Source organism: Plectropomus leopardus, chromosome 17 (assembly GCF_008729295.1).
Source record: "Plectropomus leopardus isolate mb chromosome 17, YSFRI_Pleo_2.0, whole genome shotgun sequence".
Classification (NCBI taxonomy): Eukaryota; Metazoa; Chordata; class Actinopteri; order Perciformes; family Serranidae; genus Plectropomus; species Plectropomus leopardus.
In genome coordinates, this window is record NC_056479.1 from 25,718,384 (window position 1) to 25,737,135 (window position 18,752).

The 18,752-nt window shown below is 39.8% G+C and overlaps 2 protein-coding genes across 2 annotated transcripts; both read left to right on the forward strand.

The window, feature by feature from the left end:
- Nucleotides 1–9: 9 nt before the first annotated feature.
- Nucleotides 10–4,327, forward strand: LOC121957048 (testis-expressed protein 33). The gene is made up of 4 exons (XM_042505553.1): nt 10–1,352; nt 1,448–1,577; nt 3,298–3,408; nt 3,532–4,327. The coding sequence occupies exons 1-4, from the start codon at nt 1,308–1,310 to the stop codon at nt 3,603–3,605; spliced, it is 360 nt and encodes a 119-aa protein (XP_042361487.1). The 5' UTR covers nt 10–1,307; the 3' UTR covers nt 3,606–4,327.
- Nucleotides 4,328–5,552: 1,225 nt separating this feature from the next.
- On the forward strand, nt 5,553–18,621 carry il2rb (interleukin 2 receptor, beta). Its single transcript, XM_042505550.1, has 12 exons — nt 5,553–5,646; nt 6,391–6,486; nt 7,355–7,785; nt 9,440–9,537; nt 10,044–10,188; nt 10,310–10,376; nt 10,608–10,701; nt 10,986–11,131; nt 12,923–13,106; nt 13,912–14,008; nt 14,104–14,182; nt 16,588–18,621. Exons 4-12 carry the CDS (start codon nt 9,453–9,455, stop codon nt 17,365–17,367), a joined length of 1,677 nt encoding a protein of 558 aa, XP_042361484.1. The 5' UTR covers nt 5,553–5,646; nt 6,391–6,486; nt 7,355–7,785; nt 9,440–9,452; the 3' UTR covers nt 17,368–18,621.
- The last annotated feature ends 131 nt before the right edge of the window (nt 18,622–18,752 follow it).

An 18,752-nucleotide genomic window follows, 5' to 3' on the forward strand; every position in this document is an offset into this window, starting at 1 on the left:
TAAAGTTACAATATGCATTTATTTTGGCTGCTGGGGGGTCTGTTAATCAAAACAAAAACTAAAGAGTAAAACCATCACTTTCTCCTGGTTAGGATTCTTTTAAAGTTTATTGTGCAGGAGGTTTTTACCAGGAGCCGAATTATTCACGTGTCTCCCTCTCCAAAACGGACAACCCAGCGATGGAAAGTGGGTAAAACACAAAGCAGTTTCCTGTTAAAAATCTGCGTTTGTCCCGTGCTGATTGGCTTGTCGCAGATGTTTTTTCTCCGACGTTCAGATCCGAATGCTCAGGAGGTTTATAATGGAAGCTGAATTATCTGCAGAGGTCTCTTCCTCTCCAAAACAAACAGATCTGGTGCTATAAACAGGTAGAAACTCTGACTATAGTAGTTTTGCATCAAAAATCTGTGTTTCTTGGATGTTTGTCCTGCGCGCTTTGCTCAACATGTTTCTCTAATAACTCAAAATCCAGACACTGGATGACTCAAAATCATTCATTTGGTTAAATTTTACAAAAACAGCTAAAATCTAAAAATGTGTATAGTAAGTACATGGATTAAAACTGGATAAAAAATCAATTTCTGACAGCTTTTTACTGAAAACACACAGTGGAAATGACCGGCGGTGGCCAAATGACGCTTCATGTCCGTGACTGAACTCACTTTGGGTTTGAACATAGTTGGAAATGTTTGGGATAACTTTGGAAAACAAAATATTATAGTAATAAAATGTTTTAAGATTTTTCAATGCAGAAAAGTTACATTTTCTAAGTAAAACATGATAAGGCCTAATTAAAAAAAATGCACACAAATCCAAGCTGGGTCTCCTTGTGTGTGAGAAAAATGTTCTTTGAATATTTATTTTTGTTGATGTTATTTGTAATTATCTTCTCTTTATTCAGTGCAGGTTTTTACTAAATGTGCAACCGTTTTTAAATTGTACAAACTGACTTCATATATCTGCACTGTGACGGAGAATGTGTGCATTTTACAAACCCTCTGCATTTCAGTTTTCAGGGAATCAAAAGAAGCTGTTTTTCCTCCATTTCAAATGTTTCCTTGTTTTTTTCCCCACATTTCTATCATTGTAATTGTGTAAAATAAATATGTGCGCACTTAACTTTTTCTTTCGCACACCAAGTTGTTAGCTGATCGTTTCTTTTAAAATGTCACAGTTTTTGTGGGTTTTTTCTTTTCCTGTCCAGCAGCGAAACCCGATGTCGTGCTCTCGCATGTCTTACATGAGTTTCTTAAGAAATTTAACACCTTTTGTTTCAACTCACCTCTGCTGCTGTTTATCGTCTCAGTATGACCTCAAATAGCCCCAAAGATGCAAAATCAGCTAAGGCACAGGTGAGAACATTGTTTTTTTCAGTTTTTTCTCTCTGCTGCATTTTAGAAATGTGTTGCTGATGGTTTTGATTTCCTCTGAACGTGCTGTGTTGTAGGTGAGGGCAGTAGAAAGCCCTCGGGTGCCGTCCCTGCTGCCTCCTCACTATGTTGATCCTGGATCAGCTGTTTCACACCCTCACAGCTATCACAGCCTGGGACACTGTCTCCGCTCCAACATATTTCCAGGTCTGTGTATTAATAGTGTGTTTTAATTCTTCTAAAGGCTACTTTAAATATACAAATCACCATGTTATTTGTGTGAGTTTGTGTACAGTAAGTCTACAGTTACCCAGAGTGCCGTTAGTAATCAATACACTGCTGTCAAGAAGCTGTTAACATCGCATTAACTTTATTGTACAGGCAGTGGTCACACGGATAACAGTGATAGTAAATCAAGGGAAGCTACTCGAAATATAATCGGACTCATCCTGCTGAATTATTCAGCTGTGAATGCTGACATGTACGCTGCGTGACACACTTACCTGAGCCCCGTTTTCAAATCCACTCAGTCTCAGGAACATTTCCTGCATGCGGCCATGTGTGAATGGGAGCTGGATCGATATTTAGGGAAATCTGTAACGTCAGTTTTCCAACTCAAGACCTCATTTTCAGGGAAAATGCTGGTACTGCTTTGTTGTAGCTGAAAGCAGCAACATAACATGGACAAACACATAAAGGGTTAATTTTGAAAGAAGAAATAATTCAGTACGCTGAGATGTTTTGTTGCCATTGACTTAAAATACTTGATGTGACCTGTGAAAACTGACTTTAAATTTTGCTGCAGGTACACTGTTATTTAACATTTCCTCTTACTTCATTTATGTGATGCTGTTCAGCAAAAAATGAGTTAAATGGTCTCATTTTTCACAGTTTTGTGCTAACTTCTCTCTATGATTGCACAGAAGTTTTTGAGAATATGACTCTGCTTCAAACCTGATTTATTAGCTCAGTTAATATATTCACACTGAATTTATGGTTTTAGTTTCCAGTTTCAGCTCTCTTCGGTATGCATATCCTCCCCATCTCTACACTCATCCAATTATGCTCAGTTTTGGCTCCAAACAAATAAAAATAAAATTTAAAAAAGATGGCGATGGCCAACATGCCAAACTCAAGGCTTCAAAGCGACTGTCCACAAACCAATGGGTTTGGGTCACAGTGGCTACATTGACGTCCTTAAAACACTTTTCTTCTTTTGTACATATGCAATAAATTAGAAAAACTCACATAAGACTATAGATAAAGATTATCTTGTGTGCACAAGATTAAAAAAATATCACTTTTCGGGAATTAAGGGGTAAGAAAACATTTTAAAGTCAAAATATGAAAAAAGAGAATATTTTAAAGAAAAAAGTAGTAATATTATGAGAATAAACTTGTGATATTACAATAATAAAGTCAGCCTCCTTGGCAAATGTGGACAATGGTTGGGAGGCCGCCTGTGCTCTCACCTGTTTTATAGTTTGCTGGCAATATGTTAATTTCCATAATATATTATCCCCTTTCTTGTGTAATTACAACTTTATTCTCATAAAATTCTGACTTTTTTTTGTTAAAATTACAGCTTTATTCTAGCAATATTACAACTTTATACTCATAAAATTACAAAAAAATTTCTCGTAAAATTACGACTTTATTCTTGTAATATTATGACTTTTTTCGTATAATATTACAGCTTTATTCTCGTAATATTCCCACTTTATTCTCAGAAAATTATGACTTTTTTTCTCGTTCACAATGTTACAACTTTATTTTCAAAGTCTCAAAAAAAATCTTCCTCAGTGTGATTCTACAACTCAGTTGTACCATTGATTCACCTGCATGGCTGTAAATTATTTAAATATTTTTTCCCTTTATTTTTACACTCTCTAATGTACCATCTGTAATTTAACCCTCTTGTCTCCAGGTGCTCCCTCAACATGGCGATCCGTCTCCAGGGACTCTTACATCCGCCACCCTCTGACTGCCTGGCCCACAGACCCCCGTCTCTGGTACGGCCACAAGACAGACGACATGGGTACGTGCTCTATTTCCTCCCGTCTTTCTGTCTCTCTCGATTCCTGTTTCATCGTTCTCGTCTGTTTGTTCTGATGTGCTTTTCTTCTAAATATATCTTTCTCTGTTGATAATTCGTCTGCAGTCCAGTGGACGGAGAGAAACATCATGAACCAGAAGCTCAACAAGATACTGAGTGAAATGAAGACCCCAAAATAAGGTCCTGCCTCTCGCCCAGAGACGCCGACACACACTTCATTTGCAGCCCTGCATGTTGATATCTTGTCGCTTAACAATAAACAAACGCGGAGGGTTTTTGGTAGTTATAAGACACCACAACGAAGACTATTTGTAAGACAAGATATCTGTGAGAACCTTTTGGTTTAGGTTAAATCAAGCTGTAATCGTTTGGGTGCTACCGCGTGGCAGCAACAATATTGTGTGTGTTTCATTATAAAAACACACTTTAAAATGTTTAAAGAAAAATTGTCAGTAATATGATTCTTAAATGCGACATTTTGCACAGTGAGTACTTTTAATGTGGGGACTTTGAGTATATTTCACTAATAGTTGAAAAAAAAAACTTTTAGTTTGATTTTGAATGCAGGACTTTCCTTTATGACAAAATAATTCAACACTACTTTTGCTCTGTTAAAATATAGAAATACTTTTTCCACTACTGTATTGAACAGAGGAGCTGTAAACCGCTGCAGCTGAAGGGTTACTCATCTCTCTGTGTGATGTGTAAACGCAGCAGAATGGAGGTGGTTTCACAAAACCACTGAAACTGACTTTTTGTCACAACCTGCTACTTCTACTACCTATATGATGATTATCTGTTGAAGTTATCTGACCCGTTCTTTCCTACACGGAGAAAGGAAGCAGACTGTTTGAAGTTGAACACAGCGTGTCAAAAACACACAATAAACTGACAAAATCAGTTAACACTGATCTGGACTGATTGTTAAACTCATCTTCTAGGACACTAGGTGCAGTAAGGAGCGTTGTAGATGACATGTCTTTTCTAACCTCCATTTAGGAAAAAAAATAAATGCTATGCACAGTTAACATTTTAATGAACTTGTTTTAACAAAAAAAAAAAAATTAAAGGTCCAGTGTGATAGATTTGGGGAGATAGATTATCAGCAATGGGATATAATAAATATATTTTCTTTAGTGTATAATCACCTGAAAATAAGAAGAGTTGTCTTTTCATAACCTTAAGATGAGTCAGTTATATCTATGTAGTGAGCAGGTCCTCGTCTACGGGGATCACCATGTTGCACCATCATGTTTCTCCAGTAGCCCAGAGCAGACAATGTGAAATTATTATGCATAACTGCTTTTAGTGCTTTTACCAGTTTAAATCAGTAGATTCGTAGAGAAAGAGACCTCTACGAATAATTCAGCTCCCAGTAAAAACCTCCCGATTACATCCCAGTTTAAACCTCCTTAACACTGTACACTGAGGGAATTTTAATGAGCAGAAGTTTCAGCTGGTTAAAATCTGCAATCCTTGTTGCCAGATGCTATTAAATCGGCCTAAATCTTTAAAAAGTGATCATAATTTTTGTGAACTTCATTACTCAGTTGTTAAAATGACATGAAATTTGGTAAAGAGCTTGTTATGACTTATTTAGGATTCAAAACTTGACTTGGGTGCAAAAACTTGAGACTTGCAGAACAATTATGTGGTCCAAACTTTGGCATTTAGCGCGAATTACCACTGTGCAAAGACTATATATATACTCTAAATGTGCAACCACAACTTCTCCGAACCATTTGCATGACTGTACTTACAGGATGTTGAGCTAAATAAACTCTGGCCACTATTTTAAGGAATTGTGCTTAATTAAAGACGAGTACACAAAAATAAATAAAGACAGCTGTTTTTTAAATCAGCAGTGTATTAACAGAGGTGCACGGTATTAACTGTGTACCTCTGTAAAGCTTAGGAGTTGCATCATGTTTTTTTATTTGTTTTTAGTGACAGGTTTTTCAGTTTGAGTGTGCCATCTCTGGTTGTTTTTCTCACCTCCTCTCCAGTCCCTCCCCCTGCCCCCCTCCTCTTTGTGGTCGACTGTTTTGTTGTTGTCTTCTGAGCACAAACATCACTATGGACTTCTCAGCAGTTTCCCGCCTCAGACACAGCGGACTTTGACCTTTCGGTGAGAGCTGTAAGCTCTTTTCCTCTGCACGCGTCACCCCTCCCCTGCCCGTGTCTCTCCTGCTACCGCTGCTGGCTGCTGCTGACACCTAAGTAAGTGCAGGAACCAGTCTGAGGGGTTGTGGGTGGGGGTGGGGGTGGGGGGTTGCATTAGATCACTGTTTGGCATATCGTAGACCTGAAACCAATTGAGACACCAAAAAGAGGCACTGGCTGACTGCTGAGTTCAAACATGTGTTGCAGCAGTTGTTATTTGAATGCATGAATGCTTTGTGGTTTGTAGGTCTTCGTGCAGCGAGGATGAGTGTTTCACAATGGCCCTTCATTGAACTTTAAGATCAAGATGAACACTTATACATCATTGATCTCTGTGTGCTCTGCTGTACTCACATTTTGGCATTTAAGGTTTGAATGTAATGGAAAACTACACTGGTGCACCTCCTCTTGGTTCTGTTTTCAGCGTTTACAGAATCTATCTTGTGGCGGGAGACTTTGACCAATCACAGGTCATTTCAGAGGGACGGTGTCACTATTGGCTCGTCTACAGATGCAGATGCACATGCATGACTCCTCAATAAAAACCTGACTCAGTCATAGAGAATCCTGCTAATCTAGTATTGCCACAACTACCTACATTGCAAAGCAACCCCAAAAAGGAAGAGTGATTTATCAAAGAGAGTTTGACGATTAACAAAACAAAACACGTTTTGTGTTATAAATATCAGTGAAGTATTTTAGAGATTGAGAGTAAATGTTGCTAATAATTTGTCACACACACAGCTGCACTTAAAGTCTCGACTCACAGTGTGTCCTCTACTTCACTCCCTGCCTCTACAGCTGGGAGGACAGTGAGAAGCAGCTCTGGGATGGACCCTGAACTCCAGCTTCGGTGGGCTGCAGAGCCCCAACGCCTCTGTTGCTGCTGTTTCACAGGTTAGATTTGGGCTTCCACTGGCCACCAGCCTGCTGTGACCATAGACGGCACACCCTCACTTAACCCTGCTGTGCTTAAGTGAAGCTAAAATATCCCAGATACAGCCGCAGCCATCTTGCTCTGATGATGTTACTCTGAGCCCGATTGTGCTCAGTAGCTGTCTGTGGGACGGTCTTAGGACAGAGAGGAGAGAGATGCAGGAGGAGGGTATATTTTCATTTATTGCTTTAAGCTATCAGTTATCTTTTTTTTTAGTATTGCAAGAAAAGGGTCAAATGAAATATTTTTTTTAAATAAATAAAAAACTTAAAGACCTTCTTCTGTCCTGTGTTTAGTTAGAAGAAAAAAAATACATATACCAACCTCCCCTCTAATAATTTTTATTCATCCCCTTATGTATTTGTCCTGTCTCAAGGCCAGGTGTCTTACATATGAATGAGATTAGCAGATAGCAATGGATGAACAGACTAGCAATCGATGGAAAAAACCTCTTCTGGCTACAGAAATGAAATGCTCAGTGACCTTTGAGCCAAGAGCGAACTGCTGCTTTAACTCTCAACCTCCTTTCCTCTTTCCCTCTACTGAAGCACTTAAGTTGTACACTTCTGTGTCTGCAGTGGTTGCGGCTGTTTTAACCCCGTAAAACCTTTTTTGCATGTATCTGAAGTAACCTCTTGCTTCTAAATCTGGTGTCTTTGGCCACTTAAATGCTCTGAATCTTCAGTTTTTAAGTTTCATTGACGTAAACCACTTCATAGGGACAAATGTGCGAGTTTCCCCTTCATACAACCCACTTTACGTTGTGATTGAAACAGGATGTGGTGTTCTTTGTATTTCTTGTTTTCGGTGCAATTATTATCTTAACAGGGTCCAGGTAGAGCTGCTGCTGGTGAGCAGGAGGAGGTGCTCTGCTCGACAGGCTGCCTTTACCCCCTCCTCCCCCCTTCACCACCGACGCCGCCACCCATCCTCTCACACCATCACGCAGCTCAGTGAGGCTTCCTGTCAGCCCCTGTCACAGGCTGTGGTTTCAAATGGAAAATGTCACTGGGCACTTTAAAGACGAGCGAGGGGCGAGAGTGAGGAGCCTGAGGGATGAGTGACAGAAAGAAAGAAAGAGAGAGAGAGAGAGAGGTTGATTGCACAAGAGTGAGATAGTGATGAACGAGTAGAAAGAGAGGAGGACAGTAAAAGACAGAGGGACAGATATCTATTAAAGTCTTGAGTCCAGCAGAGGAGACGACTATGTGTTTCCTCTCCGGGACCCCCTGCTACCTTCACTGACCACGGCTCATCAGGTACTGTAAAACTTTACATTTTTTACTAATCCTGTTAAAAATAATACAACAATAATTTGGAAGTTGAAGCACATTGAGTCTACTTGTAAATTTTACAGTGTAATTTCTGTCTCTTGCTATTTAATTTGTATTTAGACAATACAATGTTCCCAGTTTGTTTCCCCCCCTTATGCGGTGTTGTACTGTCAGTTATGGTGACACATCTACACTTTCCATAAGGTACATTTAGTCTGCTCTGTTCAGGCTTTGACTGAAAAAAAAAACCCAGCCGATGACTCAGACGGGCGTTAAATGTGCAGCATTAACAAAAAATTGCTCATCTTTATGTCATACAATCACAATCTATGCAATAATATTTTTACAGAAGACTTTAAAATGTCAGTACTAATGTATTTGTCAGTTTTTTATCAGCAGAAATGCAAAAGTGTAAAACATAAAGTCCCTAAACTAAGTATGAAACTTAATATTTATCAGTATAAGGAGCAGTTACTGTAACAGACTGTTTATATATATATATCGTATATGTATCTGTAGTTCAGCAGTGCAGCTGCCAGTGTTCTCGGTCAAGTTTCACTTATAACTGCAGATTACCGCCCTCTCAGGATGAGTATTTTCACGCAGCCTGGATCTTGTGTTGTTTTCTCACTCTCAGAGCTATAAAGCACTTTGCTGATGATGATTGGCTGATGTAGTTTCAGAAAGGAGTTTCACTTAAAAAAACATTTTCATATAGAGGTTGTTTGGTTAACCGTTCTCGATCCACCCATTTAGCATGTGGTCAAAATAACCAACGCTTTGTCTAAGAGGAGAAAAAAATGTAACCTAAGTGATATGATGGGGTTTGACTTGTATTCGACACTTTTTAAAGGATAAAATCGGTATTTTTCCAACCTGTGCCCTATTTTTCCTGGGTTTTTTTCATCTAAGTTACTATTTCAACAAATTAAAAATTGGTCCGCCGTCAGCGGCGATACAGGCTGCACATCAACTGAGGGCGTGTTAGCACCTTCAAGTTACCTCCAAAAAGCTTGTTTTTTGTCACCGACAGCTCAGATTGATATTCTGAGTGTCTCACCATTTCTGGCATGAATCCTATAGAGAAAGACCTTTTTAATAAAGGTTTAAAGCATTGTTGTTTAACCAAAAACAGCCCCGACATCACTATCGCCAAACCCACCAGACTCCATTTACATAAACAGTAATTTGAGCATGTATACAACACTTTTTCACATTTTCACAAATTACTGTTTATTTAAATGGAGTGTGGTGGATTTTTTTGATAGTGATTTGTGGGTTGTTTCTAGCAAATTAAAAAAAAAATCTTAATCTTAAAAAAAAGGTCTGTCTCTGTTAGGATCCTTGTTGTTGTCACACACTTGACAACAATCTGAGCCCGTCAAAGGCAAAAATAAGCACTTTTAGAGGACGTAAATTGCCGGTGGTTACACTGCAGCACTCTCACTCAAAACTGGACCGATTTCAAAAAATGTTGTTCACATCAGTCACTTAGTCAAAAAAAATTAAAATAGAGTCCAGGTTGAAAAATAGCACACTTAGCCTTTAATTTAAACTCTCACATGTGAACATTTTTCTGTTGAATAATATATTACAGTTGATTCAGATTTTCATTCTTAACCCTTTCCTCTCTGTTCAGTCATATTGCGGTCATGACCAAGGAGGTCCTGGTGTCCTTATACGTCCTGGTGGTTCTGTTCTCAGTGCATGCGGCCCGCTCTCACAAAGGCTCACAAGGTATAACTCAGTATGGCATTAACCAAAACAGCATATGTTACTGTCCTTTAGGCAGAAGAGATAGAAAATATTAGCACAGAGTTTTTTTTAGCTTATTTTGTCTTCCTGTAAAATTAGTTACATCACTGGCATTCTCAGAAAAATTTCACTTCTTTAATATGCTTGTTTCTATTCTGTTCTATATGGGAACAGAAACTAGTAGTTTCTGTCAATTTTTTATTAAATAAATGAAATAATCTGAGTGCTGGTGCCCTACTTGCTTTTTGATTCTTGCCACAACTGTGCACCTCTATACATAGTTACGTTAATATTATTATTAATTCTTCTTATTTTTTTTTAAACATTTGAGAGTTTAAAAGGGAGTTTTCCTACTTACCCTTTAGCCTTGCAATTGCAACTCAAGTATGCATCACTGGTTTATCTGCATGTTTTATGAGTCCAAGGACACAGATAAAGAGACACTGTCTTTATCTCTGTCTTTTTGTTGTGTCTCTCTGTTAATCAAGGTCTCTCCTGCGTCAACGACTTTGTCAACAATGTCAGCTGTGCGTGGGGCGGCGCTCCAGTGGCGCCTGGTGTGGACTGCTGGATCGTTGGTGTCAAGACGACCTGGATCTTCAAGAACTACATGAGATATCCCGGAACAGTCATGTAAGACGTTACAGATATTATACTCATATTTTTTGCTTGTTCCCATATTTTGGGCTTTGGAGATGAAAACAGTCTAACTCTGTCAGCAGTTAGTGGTGATTTCTGTCCTTTTTTTAATTAGTGGAAGCTGCAAGCTGAAAAAACACAGAAACTCCCCTCCAGGCTGCAGTTTTGTCTTTAAAAATGAAGTAAGTCACCAGTGTATCAGTCATAAAACCATATAATTGTCTCATGGATTTTTCTATCTACCATTTTAAATCATTGTTTGATTTTTCTTTATTTTAAGATCATCCATCACAAAAAAATGTTGCACTGAAATAAAGAATAAATCCATAGCAGTAATCAAAAATGTAGCTCCTAATGATCCATACAGAGTCTGTTTTTGGCTGTTTAATTGATTATATTATGGATCCCTCCAGGAATTTACCCCTTTTAAAGACTTACCGTACATCAGCATGGAGTGCAACGGCACGCTGGTGGAGAACCTCACAAAGTATACACCGTACGATCACAGTGAGTGGCTTTTGCTTCCTCAGGAGGTGTCACCTTTTTAGTTGCACCTGAAAAGTTATTCAAAGATCTGGTCATAAAAGACATTTGACATAATATTTTATCCATGATAAAAACTGCACCAGGGTAACATGTTAAGGAGACCATCTGAACTCATTATGACAGAAAAAATGCAGCTTATGTTAATTTTTGTATTGGTCGATTTAAAAAAAAAAGTGTTACACAGAAATAATTAGGAATTAATTGCACACTTTATTTTCCACGTCTGTGTCTGTGTCTGCATACAGTCAAAATGCATCCTCCAGGTGTTCCCAATGTCAGCTGCACTGCCAACGAGACGAGGATATCATGGAGTCCGGGCAGTCCTCGCTCTCGCTTCATCACATCTTTAAACTTCCAAGTTCAGATCACACAGAATAACAAGACATGGAACGTGAGTGACTGTGCACAGGCATGCATGAGTCGATATGTTGTTTACATACTCAGCTCATATTTACTCCACTCTTTTTCACGCTATATGAACTTAATGGTAAATCATAAGCACAAAATAACAAGACTTGAGCCTCTTTAGCAATTCACAAAAAAAAAAAAACACTACCACCCACCAGCGTTTGGCTCTTTAATGGGAAAAGTCAGTTGCGCACGTCACTGGGGCACAAGATTGCGCAGTAGTCACCGGCGGTGATGGAAATAAGACACTCAGATGAAAGTGCAAGTTTTCACACATTTTCTGGTGGGATATAATGACGCACTGCAAGAAAATGTCATCCCATTTCCATCTAAGCAGCGTTCAAATTCGCTCCATATGAGTCAGCATCAAGTTTTAAAGCAGACTGAAAAAGTATCATATAAAAAGATGTAACTGCTGTGACGTTTTCACTGGCATTCATACTGCTTTATACTGTAAACACTGTTTTATAAAAAATGCTTACTTGTCTGCTGCAGAGCCGCGTACACAGATTTGGACTGCTGGCAATGGGAAGTCTGTAGCCTATTTTTAGTGAGTTTTCCCACGTTAAAATAAATAAACCCGCTTTTTTAGTGGAGTGTAACTGCCTGTCCTCATTCTGAAGTCATCAAACACCATCGCTTTCGCAGTACTTTCAGTATAACATCCCAACACCAAAAAGCCACCTTCTGATACACCACTAGACGTCGTCAGCTGAGAACGCGGCCGGACAGCGTCTTCAGCGGCAGCATGACACGCACACGTTTGACGTCAGTTAAGAAAGCAGGTGTAGGGAACCTGACGCATCTGCACGATACATCAGGTTGAAACACTGCTGGTAACAACATAGTATCAGGAGCACGAGGGTCCTTAAAGGGCAGGTGGAAAGAGCAGTGGATGGATCCAACAAACCCAGGATTTTCATACAGAAGTCTGGTGTTCACTCCCCATCTGAATGTGCTGTTTTTATTCTACACCTTACCATGAGCTCGCTGTGCCTAAACTTAATCATTAGTGCCCTTGTTGTCTAATCTTGACCATCCGTGCCAGCATGTGCGTTTGGTGACGTCCCTGCATTGGTTGCCATGTGCTTTTGTTGTCTAAATATAACCACGTGTAGCGTCATCCCACCGTGTGCTTGTGTTAACATCTCTATTGCGACATCCCGAAATGTAAATAGCAGACGCAGAAAGATACTCAGGGTGTAATGTGTAGGCAGAGAAGTCCACTGCAAAGCAGCAATATGTGACGACTTGGGATGAGAACGTGTTGGGTAGAGGTCTTGGTTTACCGTCTTAGTTTAGCATGTCAACATGCTGCTAAAAGAGGGTTTTTTTCCTTTTTTTCCACTTTAGAATCCACTAAATTTTATGGTGACAATTCAATTGCATAAATTTTGGAAGTGATTTTCTAAACCATTCAAACGCTGTCTGTGCCGCTGGATATGCTTTTTTGTCGCTATCTCGTGCAAAATTGAATTTTTTCATCGCTAGGCTGGGTTTTATTACCCATTTTAAAAGTGACAAATATTCATATTGTGCACGGGGTAAAGCGTAGCTAACACTCGCTTCTCGTAGGTTTTACTGTCATTTCCCCTTACACAAACATTTGAGCTCAGTATGGCATATTTATTTTGGTTCAGTGCCTGTTCTCACACATTAGTCATACAAATGCAAATGCAGCAGAGCTGATGCTGCTCTTTATTTAGATCACTTTGAGCATTTTTATTCTGGTTGTTAAGATCCGCACTGACATCAGATTTTCATCTGTTACCAGGAAGCCAACCTTCTGTCCACACAAGAACAAGAGCTAAGGATACCTGCTGGGCAATTAAAGGGGCACTGCCGGGTCAGAGTGAGAGTCACACCCACTGCACAACTGCACAGAAACCACTGGAGCAACTGGAGTCCAACAGTGTCCTGGATGGAAGCGACAGACGCGGTAACATCACAGGGCCAAGGTAACAACGCTTTACATCTGCAGGCTGTTTGAGTGACAACTGTAACACAGGCTTTTAGTTTTCACTTTCACAAGGATAGAGATAAACTTGATGGGGTTTCAAAATGATCCCAGACCTGCTGGGAAATGTTGTCATTCAGTCTGGTTCAGTTTATTCGTAGAGCACAAAAAATATGTGCAATTTTTCCCCATTTAACTGCAGAGAGCATCAAGTCTCTCCTGCAATTAACATATTACACTCTTTACTTACAACAGCCCCATACATGTTTCTAGGATTTTAGGACACCTTTAGAATTTGAGGACATTTCTAGGATTTTAGGACATTTGTTGGATTATAGGGCATTTCTCAGATTAGGGCATTTCTCGAATTTTAGGACATTTTTAGGATTGTAGGGGATTTTTAGGTCATATCGGCAGAAATGTGTATTTTGAGCCAGTGCTGAGATTTAGTTTTAAAGCTATTATTTGCCATCACCAGTGATGTGTCAATAAATTTGTGCATCCCTTAAAAAAAGGAGATACACGTAGGGTTGCTTCTTTGAAGGCTTTAGTAGGGTAAAAATGTGAAATATCTGTTGGTCAGGTTTAAACCAGATACAGAAGTTTTACTAGTTTCTTGCATTTTATGCAGCTTATAATGTAGTTTGAAGAACCATTTGTTCCCAACATCTTCCCTTTAAACAGGGGCAGAAGAGTCAGCTTAAAATGTTGTAATAGTGAGACTCTGTAGTTGAGTAAGCAGATACAGATCTGAGGGAGACTGGACATGCATGTTAGCACATTGTAAAGTCAGCTTTCTGTTTCAGATTGGCTTTGGACATCACAGATCATGCAGGCAGTGGTGTTCAGCATGGGGCTCGTAGTTGTAATGCTGGTCCTTTACAGGAGTTGTGTGAGCAGGAGGTGAGCATAACGTTGGGTTGTGTGTGTCTTTGTGTATGTGTGTGTGTATGTTCACATGCAGTGTGTCTAATCTAATGGCTCCTTTTTCGTTTTAGGCTACTTAAAGGGAAGCCAGTACCAAACCCTTCAAAATACTTCCACACTCTCAACTCCGTCCACGGAGGAAATCTTCAGGTAAAAAAATAAATGTTCACACGATGTTTTGTCGCTTTTCTATTGTAGGTGGGTCAGCCCTCCTGCACATTGCCTACTGCGATAACAACAAAATGACCTGTAATTGTGATAGCTATATCTGCCACAAGGTGGGTTTCCATTAACCCCCAAATTGCACAAATTGAAATTGTGAATATAAAATATGCCTAGTGGAAACACGTCAGTTTTGAAAAAACTCCCATTTATCGCAAAAATGTTTTTACTTTCACATGAGGTGCTATTTCAGGCGAATCGATAAAGCCACGTTTCACAAAACTACAACACAGAAGTCACATGATGCCATGGCTACGCACTTGTTGGTATGAACTGGCTCCCTCATGATGCAGCAGGAACTACAGGATGAGTTACTGCATCACATAACTCTTCAAAAGCTGAGAGGATCATCCAGAAGTTTTAAATCCACAATCCAAAATCCAAAATCATGGACTATCACCTCCCAGAAATCCCTCATATTGCTCCTGAGTATAAGGGGCTTGTGTTATCGCTGCCTTCGATGTGAGAGAAGTCACATAACATCACTCAGTGGAAACACAGTCATTTCACAACTGTGTTTTACTGACATTTCAAAATTATCGCTTTTTTTTTGCACAAAATTTGCAATGGAAACCCGCCTACTGACCCACATTGTGAATAACAGTTATGGTTTTCATAGCGATATAAGTGGTGGTTTGAGTTCAGAGCAGGCTGTTTGATCAGTGTTGATCAGTTTTGCTGCTTCAGCTGCTGTCCGTGGTGCTGATCAAAGGCTGCATGATGAGCCTTTCAATGGTTCAAAAAAGCACGCACATCCAGAAGACAGAAAAACTCGGTGAGATGATACAAAAGATGAAAACACAAAGTCTGCACTCTAGATTATGTTTCCAGAAATATTTCATACCGATAATGATATACGTTATCGAGGTGAGGTATGAAGCTGCATGCTCTTCATCAGACAAGTTAACAATGCAGGCACACACCTTTTCTACACCATCAAATAATTACCAGTAAATATTTAAAGATGTGTGTCTGCATCGGTAACTTGTCTGTTGTAGCTTGAAACGTCACCTTGATAATATATATCAACAATAAAACTGTTGCACTGATGCTGAAAACCCATGTGCAGAAAATTTCTCAGGAATAAATAACGAAATCGATGAAGAATCGGACTGATGACCAGAATCAATAATGGCATGTGTGTCCAAGGACGCACGTGTGTTTTGGATGAGGTGAGGGCCCAAGAAAGTTGTTTTTCACCAGGTTCAATCACAGTTATGATAAGCATGATCTGATACAAGTGTTGTCTCTGCATCGATGAGGAACTTGTTAGTCCAGTATTCACAGTACAACCAACCAATCAGCCGCACCTCTCGATTGTGATGTCACTCTTAGTGCCAATGTTACCAACAAGTCCTTTAACATCTGTTTTTTTACACAAATATTTCTTTTCCATTGAATAGCCCCAGCAGGGGTTAAATATGAATTTTATTAATCCCCGCACCACAAAGATGTCCTTAAATTCTGAGCAGATCTCTGTATGCGGATGCTGCTTGAATGGCTTTGAAGTGGCTGGGGGTTTTTTTTGGGTGATTATCTGCACAGCGCACTGTGAATGACATCACAATCAAGAAGTGCTGCTGATTGGTTGGCTGGCATGTCAATCTTGAACAAAGAAGTTAGACATAATGCGTTATGTTGCGCTGCTGAGGCAGAGCCTGTGCAGCCGGCGCTCCCTCCTCCACTGAGTGACCTCCTTGCCTATTTTCAGTCAGCAGTTTTGGTTCAGGTTAATGAGAAGTAAAAATGCGTCACTCACCACTGACTGCGAGGAAAAAAAGACAGTTATGGCCACGACCCAGATTAAGTAAAATCAGTTTTTAAACCACAAAAGAACATATTGTTTTTGTCTGCTGCTTCATTCATGACTACAAAATTCGAAACGACGAGACGACGATCAAACTTGACTATCTAAAGGAAAAAAAAGTCATAACAAGGTTTCCGTAGTTGAACCTGTGCAAGGATGATTAGAAACAATTTGCATGTGCAGGTGCATACATGGACGTTTGTTGAATATATATATGTAATATAATATGTGTGTATGTGTAGGCTGTATGGGCATGAATATGTTCACAAAGTTCACAATTTACTTATGTGATTAGCTGAGAAGCGGTGGGGGATATTAAGCTTCTCCTACTCTTTTTTTTACATGTAAGATGCATTTTTTTGTTGAATCTATTCATTCATTATAGGATATCATCCTTTTTTTTGTTATTTTCTTCCTTATCTGTTTGTTTGTTTTACACGTCTGAAATATACTATACTATCTATCAATCAGTCCATCTGTCTAATAAAGTTGTTTTTCTACTCTTAATCTCTCTCTTGTTCCTCAGAAATGGCTGAATCCTCTGTCAGCTTCTGAGTCGTTCTTCACGGCTCAGCCACGCGAGCGCATCTCCCCGGTTGAGGTGTGCGACAGCTGGGATGCGGCCCCCTTCACCTCTCCCTCCTCCAGCTCCACCAGCGCCCTGCTCCACTTCAGGAGCTACCACTTGGCTGCCTCCGACACCAGCGGGGTCGTCGATAATTCCTCCTCCTCCTCTTCCTCTTCCTCCTGCTTCTCTAACATAGGCTACTTCATGTCCAGCTCCTCCGGCGGCTCTGCTCGAACTGACCCTAACCCCGTCTACTTCACCTATCAGGATGATTTCCACAATCTGCACAACAGCCTTCACCTCTCCCTCTGCCCGTCCCTTAACACCTCCCCGACCTATGAGAGCCTGAAGAGGGAGCCGCAGAGCCCGGACTCCGGCTTTGGCATCGGAAAAGAGGAGGAAGAGGGCAAGGAGGATGAAAAGGTCATGGATGTAGAAGAGATAGAGGTTTCAGATGATCACCGGAGTCCTCCTCTTCTCATCCTCCCTCTCCGTCTTCCCTCCCAGATATACCCTCCCTCCTCTGCTCCACCCCCTCCCAACACTCCCAGTCTGATTCAGGTAAACTCTGACGGCCAACAGGTGGATGCACCTGCGGCTGCTGCTGGTGGCAGCTACGCGGCCTGGCCAATGGCTGGTCCCATGTGCAGGTCGTCCTCCATGCCTGTGGAGTCCGGAAAAACAGGGTATCTGACGCTCAAAGATCTGCAGACAACATTCAGCAATAAATCCATCTGAAACCTTGTAACTGTTTATTCTAATCTGATTATCGAAGCGAGCATCTCTGACAGAATAAACGGAGCGTCCTTTTGCAGTTATAATGGAAAAAATAATTAGGTTTTTACAAATTCTATGTTTTTTAATGCTTTTAACCTGCATCGATTCCTTTTTTTTTAGGTCAAAACCAAAATGAGTTCCCCTTTTTAAGCTTCTCCATTCTCTGGCTCCGGACCCAGAGGCCGTCTTATCTGGACGCAGACAAATACCCAATAAAAAAGGGCAAGGCACTGATAGATGGAGTCTTTCAGACCGGTGGAGAGAAAACATCCAAAACACACGTGTAGGTTTTCATTATGGTTCAGATTTCTGTTGTGGAAATGTATGCAAAACATACATATTCGGCTAAATATATATATAATGCTGATATCTGGTAGTTAAACTTTTTACCGTAGTGTCTTCCTTTTTTGTGTATATTTGCAATGCATATCTTTAAAAGGCCTTTTTTCCCTCATAGTCTGAAGCAAAAATCTCCATTTCAGCAGCATTTACATGGACCAAACTTTCCACTTTTATTCCCGTCTATATTCTGAAGGTTTTTAAAGAGGGGTTTATTTATTCAGCCTGATTTATAGAACATTTTATTCCTAAAAACATGGGGAAAATTGATGTTTTTTTTACAGTGACAGTATTTTCTGATTTATGTGAGTGATCAAAAGACATATCCAAAATTCCCTCTGTAAAACCTTTTTTTATTAAGATATTTTTTGGGGCGATTTTGCCTTTAATCATCAGCAAGCATAAGTGTGAAAGGGGGAGAGAGAGGGGGGGTGACATGCAACAAAGCGCCATGCCGGAATCAAACCTGCGGCTGCTGTGGTGAGGACACAACCTCTGTACATGGGGCACCTGCTCTATCCACTGAGCCACCAAACGCCCCCTCATTAAAAACCTTTGACTCTATTAAGCAAAATAAGACTGTTGAACCTGGCTTCATCCTATGTAGATATTTTTGGTATGGAAATAAATGCACATTAATGTAGATTTAATTAAACAATGCAACGCTGCATATTTTAACAAACAATTTAAGAAAACTTGTAATACCAAAAATAATTGTCTTAATTTTTATAATGAACTGGGGAAGTTTCATATCTATTAGTTTAAAACATTTACCCAATTTTATGTGGGTGGTCTCCCTTTAAGAGATCAAATCAATAACGAATTAACCAACAACAAAAGATTGTTATATACAATAAAGAATTGTCTTGTATACCACACAGGCATTCGTATCATATTGATTCGACTGCTATTTGTAGATTCATGTAAGTCATTGAGGTCAGTGGTAAAAGCTCTCATCTCTTCACATGCAGTAAATTTCCGTTGCACTCAGTGACATGTGTGCAGAG

Bases quoted from the DNA above. Each gene is read 5' to 3' on its own strand.
- LOC121957048 (XM_042505553.1), top strand. From the start codon at position 1,308: ATGACCTCAAATAGCCCCAAAGATGCAAAATCAGCTAAGGCACAG. The intron at 1,353-1,447 runs GTGAGAACATTG...GCTGTGTTGTAG, and splicing joins CAAAATCAGCTAAGGCACAG to GTGAGGGCAGTAGAAAGCCC. The intron at 3,409-3,531 runs GTACGTGCTCTA...ATTCGTCTGCAG, and splicing joins CCACAAGACAGACGACATGG to TCCAGTGGACGGAGAGAAAC.
- il2rb (XM_042505550.1), top strand. From the start codon at position 9,453: ATGACCAAGGAGGTCCTGGTGTCCTTATACGTCCTGGTGGTTCTGTTC. The intron at 10,189-10,309 runs GTAAGACGTTAC...TTTTTTAATTAG, and splicing joins AGATATCCCGGAACAGTCAT to TGGAAGCTGCAAGCTGAAAA. The intron at 13,107-13,911 runs GTAACAACGCTT...TTTCTGTTTCAG, and splicing joins GGTAACATCACAGGGCCAAG to ATTGGCTTTGGACATCACAG.